The following is a 19,471-nucleotide window of genomic DNA, read 5'->3' as shown; positions in this document are numbered from 1 at the left end:
ATGCATACCCAGTCTCTGACTGCTAAATCAAAACTAGCATCAGAAAGGATGGATATGAATTTAGTTTCTGATAGTTTATCTTTGACATTTTTCAGTAGGATATCAGATATACTGTTGATGAAATCTATGCATGCATTTCTGTGATCAGTTCCACGTTGAACTCCCATTTTTGATTTAAACCTCAAAGAACTCCATAGTCTCTGTTTTGCTATGGCATATGCTGCATGCTAAATAGCTTCTTGTAACGATTGGCTTGGCTCACACTGTGTTTATTTATCACTTTGTCTAAATCACCCATAACTTCTCATTTTCTCAGATTTTACTTTCTCATTATCCAATTCTAACTGACATTTATTGTGCTTTGTACCTTAGTAGCAGTGTCTTTCCATTTGATTATTTGTCTTGCACACAATCCACCAGTTTTGTCTGCAGTATAGTGGTATCTCTCACATATATTACACATGATGTGACTGATTGACCTTCGCTGGCATGGAACCAAGGAAATTCCTGAAGCTATTATCTTTTGAACTCCCATTTTTTTCTTTGTATTATGTTCCCTGTCATAGTCAAATTTACTTCTAGCCTGTTTAGTTGACCTTTCATTTACTTTTTCACTATTCAGACACAGCTGTGTAACAAAATGCCATTGATTCTTGGGACAATTTCTATGTAGTTGTGCATAATAGTCGCAAGTATTTCAGCGATCGCTCAAAACAAGTTTTGTGGGGGAAGCAACATCCTCCAGAGAATGAAATTATATTATCACCTAATCAAGTATCACCTACTAGTAGTATCCATAGAATGTTTCAATGCAAAAGAATTTTAAAAATGTCAACATATAATATGTAAATATAAAATAAACCTGTATAGTACTCGCTGGAAAGTATGAATGGTACTTTTGTAAACATACCCCACACAAAACAGGAACAATTGCTCTTTCAAGTTACAGGCCAAAATTTATTTCTCCATGGACAAGTAACCTTGCAAATGTTTCTCGTCCATAAGAACAAATTTCCAAATTTGACAATATGGACAAGTGAGTTTTGCAACCTTTAACTTAATATACCCTTCCTTTGTTTAATGGTCCTCTGTGTAGACTAACTTAATATACACTTCCTGTGCTTAATGGTCCTCTGTGTAGACTAAATATACCCTTCCTGTGTTTAATGGTCCTCTGTGTAGACTAACTTAATATACCCTTCCTGTGTTTAATGGTCCTTTATGTAGACTAACTTAATGTGCTCTCTGTTTTCTGGTAATCGGTGAAGACTAACTTAACATACCCTTCCTGTGTTTAATGGTCTTCTATGTAGTGTTACGTATATTTAAATTAATTGTTTGTCTGTTAGTTTTTAACAAAAATGTTATTTCATTACATGCTATTGTAATTTAACATTGTTTGCTGGACGTGACCTTGTCCAAACTTGAGTTCATTTCTGTTTGACATTATTGACTTTTTTAATTTTTTTAATTTCATTTATGTAAACAACTAGTAATAGCTTCAGTATCCTCTATGTGTTTGAGCTTATTATCGGGATTATTATTCAGGTAAACAAACAAGGAGTAAATATATTGATCAGGGTCAGGGTTTTGGAGATTCCTAAATGAATTTTCTAATCTAATGAGTTGTAAATAAACAAGTCTCATCAGATCATTCCATTAGGTAATGGTTGTTCTTAGAAAATGCAAATTGTGACACGAGTCAAGTAGAGAACTATATCATCTTGTGACTTTTAAGGTTTTACCAGTTGTGCTTTAACATCTAGCACTTTAAATTGTATTATGTTGTGTCCAGTTTGGGCTGAAATTTTGCTTTCTTCAAATTATTGAACTCAATTGATTATTTTCTCTGGAAATACAAAAGTGCTCTGACAAAATTCTTTGATAAAAACATTCATAGGAATTTATACTGAATTCAAATCTGGAATATTTCTGTGATTCAACAAGAGACTGTCGACACTTCACTATGATGCTGGCCATAACAGTCACGTCATCACCTTCAATCTTAAATTTCATTTTAGGACTTGAGATGAGTTTTATTCAGGACTTTTTATTACTAGGATTTGTGTCTTTAATTCTTGGATTATTTTTGGATTTAATTTGCAATACCATTAGTTCTTTTTTCTCATCTTTTCACTTTGTATTCAAGGGAAATAAATTATTTGTCAAAATTTTACAAAGCTTGTTGTCTTCATTCTTTTCTGTTACTTATTTTAAGAGCACAGACTCCTAACAGAAGACCAACTTAATATGCCCTTCCTGTGTTTAATGGTCCTCTATGTAGATTAATATGCCCTTCCTTTGTTTAATGGTTCTCTGTGTAGATTAATATGCCCTTCCTTTGTTTAATGGTCCTCTGTAGATTAATATGCCCTTCAGGTGTTTAATGGTATTCTGTGTAGACTAATTTAATATGCCCATCCTGTGTTTAACGGTCCTCTATGTAGATTAATATGCCCTTCCTGTATTTAATGGTATTCTGTGTAGACTATTTTAATATGCCCATCCTGTGTTCAATGGTTGTCTATGTGGATTAACTTAATAAGCATTAATATTGTTTAATGGTAACCTGTGTATATTAACCAAATATACCCTTCTCATGTTTAATGTTCCTCTAGGTTGATTAAATAACTATGCATTTCCTGAATTTCATGGTCATCTCTGTAGATTTAACTTAATAAGCCTTTGATGTAATGGTCCTATATGTAGATTAACTTAAAATTTAGCAGCAACCATTTCTGTTTCCAGTCACAGTGACCTTTTTTTCTAGATAGGCTTTGTACTTGCCCCAAGTGCAGGTCATCCATAAAGTCAGGTCAAAATCAATGACACAAAAATGTTATTCCATGGAAACCATTTGCTTTGTTTGCTTTTCTTTCACCCAATGCATCACTGACCTTTGACATGTTGAATAGAAAATTAGTAGGTATATCATATGCAAGCCAGCCACACAGTTTGGGTAATGTTTTTAATTTAGCATTTATATTATTGTACATAAGCTCCTTTTATGTTATCATGCATATACCCCTTTTCCTCTTGAAGTCAGCGACCCCTGACATTTGATCCTTTGCCTTCGTTTTAAGCAAGTTCCTTCCCCACCCCACTTGCAAGCTATCCACATGTCTTGGTAACCATAGATGCTGAAGAATTCAAGTTAATGTGCAGAACCCATTTTTCCTGTTTCACTCAGAATGACCCCAACCTTTAACCTTTTATACTTAATATCACTGGGATTCTTATTTACTCAAAACACAAGCCAGACCAAATGTCTGTTAACAATAAATGGTGCAGAAATTAAGTCATAGTGAAGAAACCATTTTTTTGTTTTAGTCACAGTTGCTTCACTTTTAACCTTTCAACGGTGAAATCAAAAGGTTACTTACTTACCCGTAACGTAACTCATACAAAAAAGTTTTGTAATTATAAATAAATAAATGTTTGCTTTCTATTAAAGTGATAATGACCTTTAAGCATTTGACCCTGAAATTAAGGTTTGTTCTAATATAAAATGACAAAGGATTGTTCACTGTTGAAGGTAATGTGCAAACACAAAATAGCTAACAGATGGATGTATAAATTAATATGAATAATGCGTTTATTATTTAATTTTGGCAGAGTAGTAGTAGATCAGAACTCACGATGAAATTTGCACTTGATTATATAATCACTATCAAAACAATACTCATTCGAACTCACCATGAACTTTGCACTTTATTATCCCATCACTATCAATATCACTCTCATTCGAACTCACCATGAACTTTGCACTTTATTATCCCCTCACTATTAAAATACACTCATCAAAACTCACCATGAACTTTGCACTTCATGATCCCCTCACTATCAAAATAACACTCATCAGCTACAAGATCAGTCAGCTGTTCACTCACATCTGAAACCAGAAGGTATATGGCCCGTCTTGTCAGGAAAGTCTGGTGTGTTGTATAAAAGGCAAACTGACCTGCAAAGTCCCACATTGTCAGCAGTGAAGTTTTGCCTGTATCTTGTTTTATATTATAAGCATTTTCTTGCAACAATTTTAACATGGCTAGTGTGTTTGTTTCTGACTGGCTAAGCTTCGTCTGAACTAATGCTGGGAGGGATTCTCCTTTCTGACTAGCAGTAGATGAAAGATTTTGGCCAAAGCCTTGCTGAGGAGAACGACGGTCCATCACTTCTACATCCTTGTCTTCAACAGCAACACGAACCTCTTCATGGCTCTTAACAGTTATCTCTCCTTGAGGAGGAATTATCAACTGTTCCTCATCAGTAACCTTGTCTTTCACTGACTGTCGCTCATTCAGGACTCTGGCAAGGCGCTGAAGTTGATAATCCCGTTCTGAATCTGAAAACACAAAAGAACAGCAAATGCAACTGAATTCTGTTTCTATATTTGGTAATCAAGCTGGAAATAAAACTGAAAAAGTAAATTAGGCATACATTGTATCATCTCATCCACATACAACTCTCTGCCACTATACTTCATGGCATCTTACACAGATGTTGGCAAAACCCACTAGTCAGGAACAATCTCTTTTGAATTTAACAAAGGTTAAATCTGGTAAGAAAATGGAATTAATGCATGCTTCTAAAAGAAGGCAAAATACTAAAAAAATAAAATAAAAAAGAAGCAACAAAAAGGTGGAAAACAACAAGCAGGTAATTTTTCATATGGGTTTTCATACAAAAGTAAGACACTAATATTGCTATTTCATTGTTGTCTCAATAGTCCAGGACCAGTATGACCCTAAATTGCAAAGGTCTGCAATAGTCCTCTTTGAATAGTGCTAGAGTTAAATAAAACTGCAAGTCTAAATGTTCTTACAATAAAAGGTATCAAGCACACAAATAAAACAGAACAAAATTACCAATCAAGACTCAAACAGTGAAACAGATAGGAAAACCCCCATCGAGTTAATCTATATGCAGTCCATAGCGCCAAACGTACCAATTCATTTGGCACAGAGTCAAGGTCCCTCTGACCTTTCCCACCCTTAGATATTTTTATATTTTGGTTGTCTAAATGTCTAAAATTGGATGGGAAAGGTCAAATAAAACTCAGGCTACTTGATGGGGTCAGTAATAAAAGATTTGGTAATCTGATACAACTGATGTTTAGTTTTAGCTGTGGCTGAAAAGAAACAAATGTTTGATTGATGATGATCATGCTTAGACTGGTGATCAGCATACTCTACATTATATCTTCAGATTTCCTGTCAAAGTTTACACCACCAACCTCTCATTATCACTCAACATTTACTTGCATTTGTGTAAATTGTAAGCATTAATAAGCATATTTTCTTCAATTTACCAAACAAATAAGAACCATTAAAGGTTTGACAGGCTAGTGTTGCTTATAAAGAGACTGGTCTGCAGTTTAAATAAATTGGTCCCAGACTTCGGACTACCATAATGTTCAGTCCCTGTGTTATTATTTCATATGTAATTCTTATATATTCACATCCAGACTGTGGCACAAATCCAAACCCTCACCAACTCTAGACGGGTGTTCCACTGTCACATCTTCATCAAAATACTTCAGCCATTTCTGTGACATATTTCCCCTGCTTTTCAAAGACATGTTCTAATGTTTTCAGTATCCATGATCATGCTGACCTACCCAATACAAAGCAAAGTCATCTCCTTTATTAGTATGATATGCTTATACTGCATTATCCCACCAGTCACCAAATATCACAGGAAAAAACTTTGCAACAGAACAGAGACTTGAACTTGGACTATCCCTATCTCCAGTTGAGTGCTCTACCATATGAGCTGATGGAACTGACCCATTCCTGTGACATGCTTATCAATATATATATATATATATATATATATATATATATATATATCAGGGCTTGAATTTAACACAAATTTCTTTGTAGCCAGAATGACTAGTTCTGCCAAACATTTACTAGTCCTGTCCACAAAACAACGTCACACACTTGTATTGAGATTAACAACAATTTTATTTCATAAATAGCATTATCATATGAAATGCAGAGGTACAGTAGTATAAATCCTACTTCAAAACATCAATTAGTCAATTTGCATTTCTTGTTTCTCAAGATAATCTCGATCCAATTCCAGAAAGGGATCCAGGTGCCCTTTCTCGTCCTCTACCTGCATTAAGGGTCCATATGGGGTTTGTTCTGGCCTCTTTACCCGCCTCCCTGAAACATTCCACAAATGTATTGCTGGTGATGGATCATATGTTGGAATGTCATTTGTATGTTAGATTATAAAGAGTAGGTCGGACAGAACCCAAGGTCCCAAACAAGATCTCCAGTAACTCTTCACCATTTTCATTTCTGAGAAACCCCTCTCAGCATCAGCAGAGTATAAGTATAAGGTCAATCAATGCCAGAATATTCTTGCAGTCAGCAGCAAATGATTTTACAACTGTGGGCAAAGTCAAAGCAAAGATGTCTTTGTAACTGCAAGATAACAGAATACATTAAGAAAATATTAATCTGAATAAATTTACATAAAGAAAAATGTAATGTCAGTACTTAAATAATGTTTATATTGAATTGTTTTATAAAAGCTTTCTTTGTTTCTTTAAATGGTTACCTTTTGTAATCAAGATACTATGCTAAATAAAGAATTTTTAATAAATCTGGCATCTGTTTCTTGTATTAATTTTTAAATATTTGAATATACACCTACTTGCTGTAGACTAATCTCTTTAATAATAATTTAATCCCATTCCAATTCCACTGCATCAGCATCCACACCTGCACAGACAAGCACTGGCCGGAAATGCTCCACCAAAATTGCCACGCCATCATCACCAAAGTCTGTATTAAACCAAAAAGTTGCATTTTAAGAAAAATAGTTCAGTGCTGAAGAAATATGATGCCTATAACATTTGGACATCATCATCTAAATAACTACATAAATCGATATATAAAAATACAAAAATGGGCAAAACATCAACTGTCTGATGAAAACAGTAATTGGAGATTACCTGAACTGTTGTGAAGTTGGCCATATCTTGAAGTCAGCTATCTTGCATGCACCTACAACACCATCATCAGCATCACTAAATCTGTTCTCAAGACATAAGATTAAGGATGTTGTCACTTCCTCTCTGGTCCTTTGGATCAAACCATCTTCACCAAAGTCTACACCTGCTAGCATAGAGATACTGCCATGCTGTCTAAGTCGAGGGCCATCCCTGTAAAATATGCAGGGGTTAGAACAATGTATGACTGTTGTAATGCAAATGTAAAAGTGTGCTATGACAATTTATATTCTTAAAACAGCTGAAACGACATGAGTATTAAAACCATAAATGATTGCATTTACCTAATGTTGTTTATATTTATTGATTACAAAATTGCAATTACAATATGTAAAGATCAATATAATAAGCAATCTGTGAGATAAGCTGTAAAATTAATTTTGCATATAATCTAATCAGTATGATTCAAGTAAGTATTGAATGTAACAGTCTGCAGATGATGATGATAAATTAGCTAAGCATACTTGAATTTGTACTTCTTCAAAATGGAAATGGTGGCATCCAACTTCTGCTTGATGTCAGCAACTGAAGCACTCGTGTCTTGCAGCATTAATGACAGTTTAGACAGGAGTGATATAACATCTGTCATGAACAGCACAAATTTCAATGTAGCAGGTTCTCATTATTTTCAAGAAACCTTTGGCATTTCCAAGTGCGTCTGACGTAGCACCTTTCTGTGAAGGAAGCTGATAACAAAACAAAACAAAAACCTTTTGTTTAAAATCTAACATTATTTTTTACTTTAAAAAAATACGGAAGAATTAACATAATATGGATAAAAAAATAAATAAACAGTAGTAATAAACGTATCCTTTTAATATAAGTTAATAAATGAAAGCAATGTTTACAATTAAACTTTGTACAATTAAACTTATGAATGGAACGTATTTTCATTTGATAATTTATTACATTACAATTCAGTTGCATTGTATGCGAGTGACAGATCCGTGCATTTAAAACTGCTTTCTATATTTTCAATGGCTATTTAAATTTTAAATTAAAAATTAATACCTGTTCAAGGTGGTTCTTAATGACTGTATATCCTATCCAGAAGCTGTCAAGAGCTCTCTCAGTGTACGGTAACCAGCGTGTGCCTCCAAACCTGCTTGGCATCACTGGTGATAGGTCTAGAGCAGCAAATGACCTCTTTAAATTACTTTTATTGAGGGGACTGTTGTGGTAGTAATAATACAGTCCCATCAAGAGTGTTCATCTTTGTGTAACGGGTATTTTTTGTCACTACATCTTTATATGCCAACTCAAGCCGGTGTGCAAATCAGTGAATACCCTGTAAAGCTGGTTGGATATTTTTCAGTTTAGATACAACTGCAGCATTTTGCCCATCATTACACTTGCTCCGTCACTACCAAATGCAACAATCTTGTTCTGCCAATTAGCGATTCCAGCATTATCCAGTGCAGTGGTAATCACTTTAAGGATCCCTTCAGCATCCGCCTTCTCTACACTATCAATTGCTAGGAACAATGATTTAATCTCTCCATCTTTGCAAATTCTTATATATACAATTTCCTCCTCCTGAATTGAACTGTCAGTACAACCGTCACACACTATTGCAAGAAACCTTGCTTCATTCACACCTTTGACAAATATCTGTCTTTCGCTTTCAGCCATGTAGTGAGTAAATGTAACAACCTGTTTATCATTCCTGTAAGTCTCTCCAACATCAACTCCTTTCATCTCATCGAGCTGATACATCCATACAAAATCAGTGAAGGTCTTTTGTTCTTTACGATAGCATGTGCATTTCTAAACAAATTAACGAGCCGGTCAAATACATTCCGATTTAAACTTTCCAAGATCTTACCAGCGGTCGAGTCTTCTAATGGTATCTGCATATCTGTTTTTCTCTCTGAACTCTTTTTGTGTTGCCCACAGCTTTCATGTATGTTTACCGATTCAATTTTAAAATTCGAACATCCCGCAACAAAACTGGATGTTTTCTCTGTGTTTGTTTTTGCAAATTCCATACACCAGTTACACTGCAATACGTTCTTGTCCTCATCATAATTCAGCCATTCCTTGTCCATGTTTTCTGAAACGTCCGATTACGCTTTTCCCTATCATAAAAATTATTCCTCTCTTTTACGTCATTTTCATTCAAATTTTGCTTTTTTCCGGAGGCTGAACACCTTCTATAATACGCCACATTTTGCCTGTCTTATAAGGCGGGAATTGTGCCTCGTTTTGAAATACGAGATGTTACAGTATAGCCAACGCGAATTATTTAAAGTAAGAAAAGGAATAACAGTGTCCTTTATATAAGAAAGTCCGAGCAAGAAACACGTTTCAAAACACGTGCTTTTGCCTCCCCCCCCCCCACATTAAATGGCCTCTCCCTATAAAGTCTTGACTTCAGAGGATGTTCTGCAGGATCAAAGCAGTGGCTATTGTAAACACTGTTATAAAATATTAACATCAGAAGATAATATTAGTTTCACCTTGGAAAATGTGTGTTCCCATCAAACAAAGCCATTTGACTCGGCGCGTTGTATTTAACAGCTCCAATTACGGTCTCATCATTAATAGCGAAAGTTTAGTAAGTGTTCCTTGAACTTGCATTAAACAAAACACTAAGTCAAAAAAGACTGAAATAACCCAGTATATGCATCAATGGCATCTTGAAGATAGGATATTCTTACTGTAGGTGGTATGACAATCACCGAGCTTCCTAACTCTACCATGAATATTTTGGATGCAGAAAGGTAAGGTCTGCATAATGCTAAATATGAATAGATGTAGAGTGGAGTACTTACTGTATTTATTTGATGGTTGATTGCATAGTGCTTATGCAGCAGGATCATGTAATTTACTATTTAATTAGTCATGTATTAACTAGGTATATTTATATATTGTTTAATTACTTTATATATTATTAATTGCTAGTTGAAATAAAGTCAACAGTTATTATTATAATGTTATAACTTGCTTTGTGCATATTTTTTCAATTAGGCAACTTTAAACCAGGGTTCCCTGTTTTGTTTCATTTTCTGCAATATGATTACCCTGATTACTGTTCATACTGCTTTGTTCTAAGTATAGGACAAGGAATAGGTAACTTTCATATTGGTCACTTGAAAAATAAAATGTTAGTATAAACAAGTACAGTCCAAACAATATATTTGCGATAAACATTAATCATTCCAACCGATTCATTCTGAAGATACTGAGATGTGAGTTTAGTGATCTAGGTTCAGGGGAAAATGTGACTTTTGTCCCATATCATCAGGTAACTAAATTTATATCATATTATATACTATACATTTGATAAGATATGAGTTGTATGTACTATGTACAGTTTTCTCCGAAATGTAAGTGATATAGTGTTCATCTAGTCCAATGAAACAAATGTATTTTGTTCAGCTATTACTACAATTAACAGGTTATTAACCTGCCTTTTCTTATTTGAGCCTACCATTCTGTCCATGTGCCTGTCTGTATGATCTGTTGTGGTCTACCACACTGATTGTTTTTACACCTGTAATGTGTACACTGCATTCAGGTAATTAATTCATATAAGAATTCTTATTATTCTTACTTAATGGACTGGCAAATGAATTAATATGTGGACATGCAAAAATAAGTGATGCACTTATAGCGGTATTATTATGAATATTTGTATTGTCTTTTATTTTTATTTGCAGGGTAAAAACAATAGCATAATTTTAAATCTAAAGATGTAATCCACATCTTTCATTACAAATTACCATGGAAGTGTGATGAGGTGTTTTGATTTTGTTTTAATATTTTACTTAATGATGGCATTTATGATGAATTTTTCATAAGATTAAAAATTAACATTCCCCGTTTTTGTGTTCTGATTGGCTTCGAATTATTGTCTGCTGATATTGCCTAAAAATTCCACGGTTATCGAAAATAGAGGGTACCGATTCCCTGGCCTTTGACATGCTTGATTTGACCAAATACCTAGTTTTACTTAACCATTTCAGTGCACAATACCTAATGAAGGTTTTTAAATTATTACTACTTCAGAGTTGCTCTATCATTGAGCCTAACTTGTGATTTTGTCCTAGTTTGTCGAATCACTTCAAGTACATGTTCACTTCCATGTCATGCGGTCTACTTCGGTAAAATTCAAAAGAGGATGTGACTAAAAACATGTTCCAAACTCCCGTTGTTAGCCATCTCCGTGAACACGGACTTTGTGGAAATTTAATAGATAATACTGTTATTGTAACTCATGATTCTAGGAAAACAAAAATCACCTTTTGGGTTTCAACAAAAGTAGATAACGACGTTATTGGCTTCTTGTCGGGATTCAGCTAAGAAGATTGTGATATTTAAAATTACTGTTTAATTATTATTTTTGTTTTATTTGTTACTTTCCGGTTAAAGTTTGGAAGTTTAGGCAATATTTTGAACAGAAAAGGTTTGATGAGTTGATATATTTTAAGCACAAGAGAATATATTTTGTCCAAGACCATTTGCCTTTCTCCTGTCTACCCTAACTGGGAAAAATCTATTTGCATAGCTGCCAAATACCTCATCTGGCAAAACAATTTGCATGGCCACATAATTTAAGTTATATGTACCTGATATGTGTAGACTGTTTGCACCATGTGTTGCAATCATGGCAATAACCAATCCTAATCTGTCGTGTATTTTGTGTGTGTGTGTGATTTGGATTCATAATGTAGCTTTAAAAACATTCAGTCATATCACTACGGTGTCTGCAGTGTGGCAATAAAGTCGTGTTCTTTGTGTGTCTGTAATTTGGAAAATAAAATATGAAACAAAATATGAAGAAAGAAAACATTGCATATTTATAATTGATTGTTTATTACAAATCCAGAAATTAAGACTGTTACAGTTCAATTTTTGTTTATATATTAAAAAAATCAAAAAATATTGCATATACTTCTGTGATAATTTTTCTCCTTGACAATTTCCTTAGAGATTGAATAAAGCCGAATATATCTTTTAAAGATCAAACATACTTAGTTATATGATATTGTTAACTTTCATTGTTATGTTGGCATCGTGTTAAAACAAATGCCAACTTTTCAACCCCATTATACCAGCTACAGAAACCAGTGTCTGCACCAAGAACCCGTGTCTGTACGGGAAGAACCCATGTCTGCACCTGAACCCGTATCTGCACCATGAGAACCCATGTCTGCAAGAAAATATGTGCTCACACGGAATCCATGTCCAAAGAGAATCCGTGTTGTTATTCTTTGTACATATAAAGACACGGGTTTTGAAAACCCGTACGGGCTAATTTAAATATTTCGGTCAATAAACCACCTCTTAGCCGTGCGGATTTCTTATTTCTGTGTGGATTTTTCAAAGGTTGTAATATAAGAGGGGGATTTCAAATACACGGCTTTTAATAACCAGAATCCATGACAAATCCATGCCTTGGCCAGTTGGTTTATTTCATACAGGTTATCACTACAGTGTCTGCAGTGTGGCAGTTTATAGTGATGTAGCATCATTTCCCACCCAGCCACATTATCATGACACCAGGCAGACAAGTCCTAACACAAACATCTTAATACTGAGTGACTAGCAAGGCAGTTGCTAAAATCATTCTTAAAAGTATTTGGCATGACTTGGATGGGGTTCGAGCTAGCAACCTCGCACATCCGAGGTGGATGCTCTAACCATTTAGGTCACCTGAACAGTCCACATATTTTGTAGATTTGACAAAAGGTTTTGCACTTAAGAATTGAAATTGTCTGAAAAACATTTCAATTTATTTTCATCATAAAATAAATATATTAATTTTCACTCCTAATTACATTTAAGGCAATTTTTTTAAAAAGTCAATATCAATAAAACTGGTATTGTGTTATACTTCACAGGTGCTCTTTACAAATGCATTTACCAGCATTAGTTAATGGATAAAAGAGTTGCAGGGGGTCCAATCCTATAACAATGTCATTAGAGATTCGGACACCCCCATTAATCTATCAATTAATCAATACTCTTAATTTGATATAACATGAGCCAGTGTTCATTTGATGATTTCATGAAAGTCCAGAATAGTTCAGATGTATCTGTAATATATTAGCTGGTTGCTATAAGGATAGACATTTCTATAGTGAGTACATGGCAGTCATGAAAACAGTCTTTAAAAAATTCAGTACATAGCCACCATGTAACAAGACACTGTCTATTTAGGGAATTTAATATGTTTTTCTTTCTTCCAAAGTATATAACTTCTATTTAAAACTCATAAACAAACCATCAACTGTTATATCAGTTGCTATAGGAACTGAGCTATATCGTCAAAGTAGGGTGACCAATGGTGGTACATGAGAATACCAGACATTCCCTTGCCAACCACTAGACACACGTGTAAAAAGTGTTACATTAAGGCCAGGAAGAATTAGGTTCTTAAACTTGACATAATCCTGACCCACCATATGTAAATGTGTTATGAGGAAACACACAAGGATAGGTCCAATACGATCTTTGTATTTGCAGCACCAGTATATCTACAATCTTAACCACGATCCTGAATACATTACATATATTACCAATGAAAACAAATGTAATATTCATTTGTCATTCGGTATTAGTATCTGATACGGCACACACCAGTTGAAAACAGGACTGTCCACTATAGAACCATTCAAAAAATGGCCACCCTAGGTGAAAGTGAGTGGTGAACTCAGTATTTTTAAAACTTGTATTAGCAAATTTCTGTCTCTAATTATTTCTGGCAAGCTACATGTATCTTTATGATGTTATTCTATGCTGAATTAAATCTATTTTTTCTTTTAAATCTCATATCTCAGAATTTTCTATATGCTGCAAATAGATCATTTATTTGCTTAAACAACAAATGCAATGTTTGCGCATGACTGACATTTTAACTTTTAATCCCATTTAATACAATACCTTAGAAACACAATCCCATAATTATCATAAGAAGCTAAACCATTAAAGTAATTATAAGTATAACCATCACTAACATGCATTCTCATTTCAACTCAGTAACTGCATAATCCAACATGTTATGTGCATTAATTCCCAATTTTTTTTATGAAGCTAGAATATCTAAGTCATTGTCAACAATGTTTTCACCCATTTTATATGCCCTTTTAATTTTAAATCTGTACTTGCTTCATCTAACAATTCATCAACATTATTTAAGTTTTCTTAACTCAAGAGTTTGTCCACATCATCATTTTATCTTTACTGGCCTGACTTAGCTCAATTCTGCTTTATATCAATTCAGTTTAAATGTCGAACAAATGCATTCAAATATTATTAATATGCATATCAATTCAATTCAAACAAGTGCATTCAAATATTATTAATATGCATATCAATTCGTTTCAAACAAAGCACTCGAATATTATTAATATGCATATCAATTCAATTCAAACAAATGCACCCAAATATTATTAATATGCATATCAATTCAATTCAAACAAATGCACCCAAATATTATTAATATGCATATCAATTCAATTCAAACAAATGAATATACTAAGCCATAGTTGAAGTGTAATGTTTCCAGGCCGACTACAACTTTGAAGCACCACCCATCACCCCAAAAAATGAAGGTCACTTCCATCTAATTTGGCACCCCTAAAAGCCTGGAGATCCAGGCAACTGGCTACTTCACCTAAATAGTCAGGCCAACACTGTAAGACCTTGTGCGACATTATCACAGAAATGCCAGTACATAAAAATGATAATATTCAGGCCGTTGTATAAAGACAAGACATGTATGACCGTGTTTAACAAATTCTATTGCAGAGGAAATATGTTCCTTGCTCTTTGAGCTCTCTAAGAATGATACAATAAAAATACAAATGTTCACAAACAAATTATTCTGTGTGATCCTTCCAACCGGAACCCCCAGGTCTTTCTGTAAATAAAGTTGCCTGGTTAATGGCTTATATGGTGTTAGTACTGATACCACTCACCATGTAGCTATGTTACAAAGCAGGTTAGCATGCAACAGAGGGTGACCAAAAGCCAAAAGGTGCATATAGGATGAAAGACACATGTACATTTACACAAAGCAAAGGAAAAAGCACACTAAATGATACAATGCACACAACAACAAATAACTGTGTTACTAACATACAATGTAGTCAAACATGAATATTAGAGCCTAAAAATGTCCACTTCTCTGTTCATATGTACATGTGGTGAAAAAACACAAGTCACTTCAAGATGCTCATAAACTGAACAAGTGGAATTTAAGCAGATACAATATTATGTGGGATGCTTGAAATTGATCCAGGAAATGAAATAAGTTCTAAGTCCCTTGTTCTACTAGGAAGTTAACCATATGAAAATGTTATTTTATAATTTAATAAGGTCTGTTTAATATGATTTTGTAAAATAATTTTCCAGGATGTTAAAGGGTATGGGTATAGGGTGTTCAAAGTATATGTACATAAATATGTCCAACATCTGTCCATTGTTCATCTGAAATCTAAAATTTCTAATCCATTATTGTTCCAAACAATGTATACTTATTATTTTTGTACGCCATATTTGCTTGAAAATTAACAAGTATGAAAACAATATTTCTACTTTTGCCTCTAAATGGACTTTACATGAACCTCAACATTGCTGAACAAGACTTGTGTACCCACCATTAGGCGAAGTGTATTATGTTTTGATGTTATCCGTCTTACTATTCATTACCAATGTAATATCCACACAGTGTCCATTTCTGTCAATCATATACAGTTCTAAACTTTATGATACCTTGCACTTGGGGGAAGGAAGAACACTACTGATTTGGGGCTCAAAGGCCAAGGTTCCTATGACTGAAAGAAGGACAAAAGTTTCTGTGCAATAATTCAAGTTCTCCATGGTTACAATTATGAAACTGTGCATAGTCTGCACTTGGGGAAAGGAAGAATTATATTGATTTCAGAGTTTGAAAGTCAAGACGACTTAAACAGAAGAAAGCTGATTTGTGCTAGTAACTAAAGTTCTTCACAACATACAGTTACCAAACTTCTGGCTACTATTTGTGGTTGGAAAGAATCCTATCTATTTTGGAGTCAAAAGCCAAGGTCAAAGTTACTTCAAAACAAATAGTTTCCACACAATAAGTGGACTTTACCATCATCTACAGTTACCACACTCTGTGCATGGCTAGCAATTGGTGTTGATATTTTTGGGTACCATTTTAGGAAAATATCTAGTAAGGACTTGGAAAAGACTTTATAAGGGTTATTATCTTGAATGTAAGGACCGAACATACAGTAGTTACAACTCAGTCAATTCCATACCTCCAAGCTGAAAAAATTAGGATTTAAAAGAAAATTTTTAAAGAACTTTTCTCGACCTTACTAAGGTTTAATAAAATGTAAGCATACTTCCAATTTGTAGGGACTGATACTAACCATGTGATTTGTACCCAGTATGATGTATGACATTGGAACTGTTACATCTGCCAGCCACATATTTGCTCTTTTAAATCTGAACTAAATTATCTAAGCCATTTTTAATCGCATAATATACAGACTGCTTTTACCTTGCACACATTTTGAGCAAGAGAAAGTGCATATCAATATTTCATGACTGGCAGTATCTTACATAAAAAATTTCTGACATTTGAAATAGACTGTCTGTGAAGACATCCAATATTACCAAAACTGTAGCAGTGGACAGTTTGTCCTTGATTTAGTTAGTCGTCACATTTGGCCAGGCCTTCTGAAATGCACACTTCAATGTAAATTACTCTTCAAACATTGATTCAAAATTCAAAATACAGTAACAACCTCCAGTGCGATTGGATCCACAAAAGTACTTTTCAAAATAATCTCATGGATCTCCAATTTTTTTTAGCAAAAATTACCGTCCCTATTTTACACCCCATAAAAAAGTTCCATAATCAAAGTGGGGGCTAGGGGTGTAAATATAGCATGATTTGCATGTCTTACCTATTTAACTGGGTGGTTCTAATCAGTTAGGATAGTTTTACCTCATAGATCACGACAATTGTTTTCATTTAATATAATGACAGAGTAATGACAATCAAAATGAAGTATATAAAATGTTCGGGGTGTACATTTTTCACTTAATTTGTGAAATGTAGTTATTTAACAATCTCTCCATTTTCAAGGTTTTGTTACCAATGTATGCTCTTTTTCTGCAGCTTATGTGCTTTTAGATTGAATTCTAAGGCATAAAATAAAACTTGGAAATATAACATGGCTAATCCATTTTAATACTTATAGAGCATATTTCAGAGTTCTCAAGCAAGTTTTTGTTGACAGGTCTAGATAATGATCACGACTGAGCATCCAGCTTGGACATCAATAAACTGAGTCAGGAAGGCATCACACACAGCAAACATAATCAAACATGGCTTGTAGCATTGTGATGGGCTTTTTCTCTGATGCTGCTAATTTAAACACACTGCTGCTATACACTCTCAGGAAGATTTCCTAACAAATACTATCCTTAATATGAAACAATGGAATGCTTTACTGTAAGCCAATTGTAATTAAAAGCAAATAGGTAACTTGTGTACAAACAGCATCCTATACAAGAGTTAGCATTATTTAAAAGCACACACACAAAAAACATACTAAAATGGACACATAACAGCATATTTTTCACTTCACAGCATGTATATAAATACAGAAATGTGGATCTTTTCTGATTTTGCATGCCCATATACCTTTTGTTCGCCTTGTCCACTCATGGGTCAATAAAGAAACATCACAGCAGTTGACATAGACATCTATGCCCTCTGTGCTACATCTCTCAGAAATGCTGACCTCCTCCCCAAGAAGGCGCTTGACCAGGGTTGTTTTGCCTACACCAATGTGTCCAACAACCATAATTCGTATGCTGTATACTGTCTCCTTTCCATCTTTTAGAGCCTCTTCAAAAAGTTGAATGGATCTATCACCCATGTTTAAAATTTCTAATGGAATACCTGTGCAAATGATGGATAAATTAAATATATAGTATCTACATTGTGGCAGTAGATTCAATTAGTCCAAAATGCAATAACGTATGTTGTTTTAAAATAGGAAAATTATTTTTGTCAGAGAAGGCAGTACCAGCTTCTAAAAGTGTAATAAACAATAAGAATACATATAATAACTAGTTTTAAAACAAGTTATCTTTGAAGTCCAGGAATTGAAAATGACAATGCAAATCTAGCAGGCTTTTTCAAAGGTGCACATCTGAAGCAAGGCAAATCTGTGTCTCCTCAACTCCAAAGTATACCCATCACTTGTACATAAAAATAAAGATAATTAAAAATTCTTTTAATGATTCCTATAATATCCAGTGTCTTGTTTTAAACAGCAATGATTATGCTTTATTTTCTATAAAATCAATTCCCGCACTAATTACAAAACTGCAGAGCCCAAGCTAAATGTTCCTGTTTCTTCCAACTTTGGAATTCCAGGTCCATTTTTAGGTTCTAGTAACCTATGGACATTAATAAAGTCCCCAGGTCTGCCAGACATTTGGATTTATCTTCATTAGTTTACAGTAATCAATCACTGCATATTTGTTAGGGGTCATCCATTAATTATGTCAACAAAATGGGGGGAGGGGGTTTGAAGAAGTTTGACAATTGTTGACATGGGGGAGGGTGGAGTTCAAGATAAATTGACATCAACAATGTTATTTTTTACAATAAATTTAATAAATCAAAAAACAGGAAATTAGTCAGTGCGTTGGTATGGCACACACTCGCTCGCCCGTCAACAGCCCACCAGTTTAATCCTAAACCGGTTGAGCTCTTGCCAAGGAAGTCATAGTCTTGCATCATCATATTTTGTTTTTATTCAATGTAGATTGTAGACAGATTTTTAAGGGAAGCTGTTATTAAATTCAAAGACTGCACTGAGCCATAGACATCTAAATAGTATAGCTATCCATGGACTTCTATTAAATAACATCTATGTTATATGTATAGATGCTATATATATTGAAGTCCATGAGCTATCCCTTGAAGGATGGATAACTGAGCCTAGGAAACTTGAGAGCTTGACTATTATACAAGTAAAAAAAAAATGTATTAAAATTTATTTGTAGACCTTTTAATTTCCATAATTCTATTTTTAGCATAAAATCCAGCTGTATAAAATATTGTTAGTTTGGGGGGGGGGGTAAAATTATATTAGGGGGTTACTGAAAGTTTGACAGTTGCTGACATGGGGGGAGGGGGTAAAAAATTGCCTAAAAATTGTTGACATAATTAATGGATGTCCCCTTATGGAAAATTATGTTACCATTCCAAATGAAGTTTTTCACTTCCATATATGTAAAGCACTAATCTGAATGGCTAATCAAAAAGTCATTTGAACATATCCTCATATCAATGTTACTTGAACATATCCTCATATCAGTCATTTGAACACATCCTCATATCAATGTCATTCAGATCTGTACAAAAAAGCTTGAGCTGTAACTTAACTCATAACATATTACTGTCCATTGACTTTAATTAGA

General features: G+C 34.1%; 2 protein-coding genes and 1 long non-coding RNA gene across 6 annotated transcripts in view; all 3 read right to left on the bottom strand.

The window, feature by feature from the left end:
• The window catches only part of LOC149784698 (uncharacterized), a 192,562-nt gene that overhangs the window by 105,749 nt on the left and 67,342 nt on the right, over nt 1-19,471 (bottom strand). The gene's annotated exons all lie outside the window — the stretch shown is intronic.
• LOC149784699 (uncharacterized) overlaps nt 1-19,471 on the bottom strand; it is a 72,098-nt gene that overhangs the window by 49,892 nt on the left and 2,735 nt on the right. The window contains exons 2-3 of the mRNA XM_089933337.1: nt 17,679-17,939; nt 3,812-4,345 (exon numbers count right to left, since the gene is read on the bottom strand). Of these exons, the coding sequence (XP_089789463.1) occupies nt 3,812-4,345; nt 17,679-17,939 (795 nt within the window). The remainder of the gene's footprint in view (nt 1-3,811; nt 4,346-17,678; nt 17,940-19,471) is intronic.
• On the bottom strand, nt 6,673-8,158 carry LOC149784700 (uncharacterized). Its single transcript, XM_089932736.1, has 4 exons — nt 8,039-8,158; nt 7,492-7,713; nt 6,971-7,180; nt 6,673-6,800 (listed from the first exon to the last, which is right to left on the bottom strand). Exons 2-4 carry the CDS (start codon nt 7,614-7,616, stop codon nt 6,791-6,793), a joined length of 345 nt encoding a protein of 114 aa, XP_089788862.1. The 5' UTR covers nt 7,617-7,713; nt 8,039-8,158; the 3' UTR covers nt 6,673-6,790.

The sequence above is a fragment of the Sinohyriopsis cumingii genome, chromosome 14 (assembly GCF_028554795.1).
Source record: "Sinohyriopsis cumingii isolate HCF-2022 chromosome 14, ASM2855479v2, whole genome shotgun sequence".
NCBI lineage: Eukaryota > Metazoa > Mollusca > Bivalvia > Unionida > Unionidae > Sinohyriopsis > Sinohyriopsis cumingii.
The sequence above is the reverse complement of the archived record's forward strand: the minus strand, read 5'-3'. Positions and strand labels throughout refer to the sequence as shown.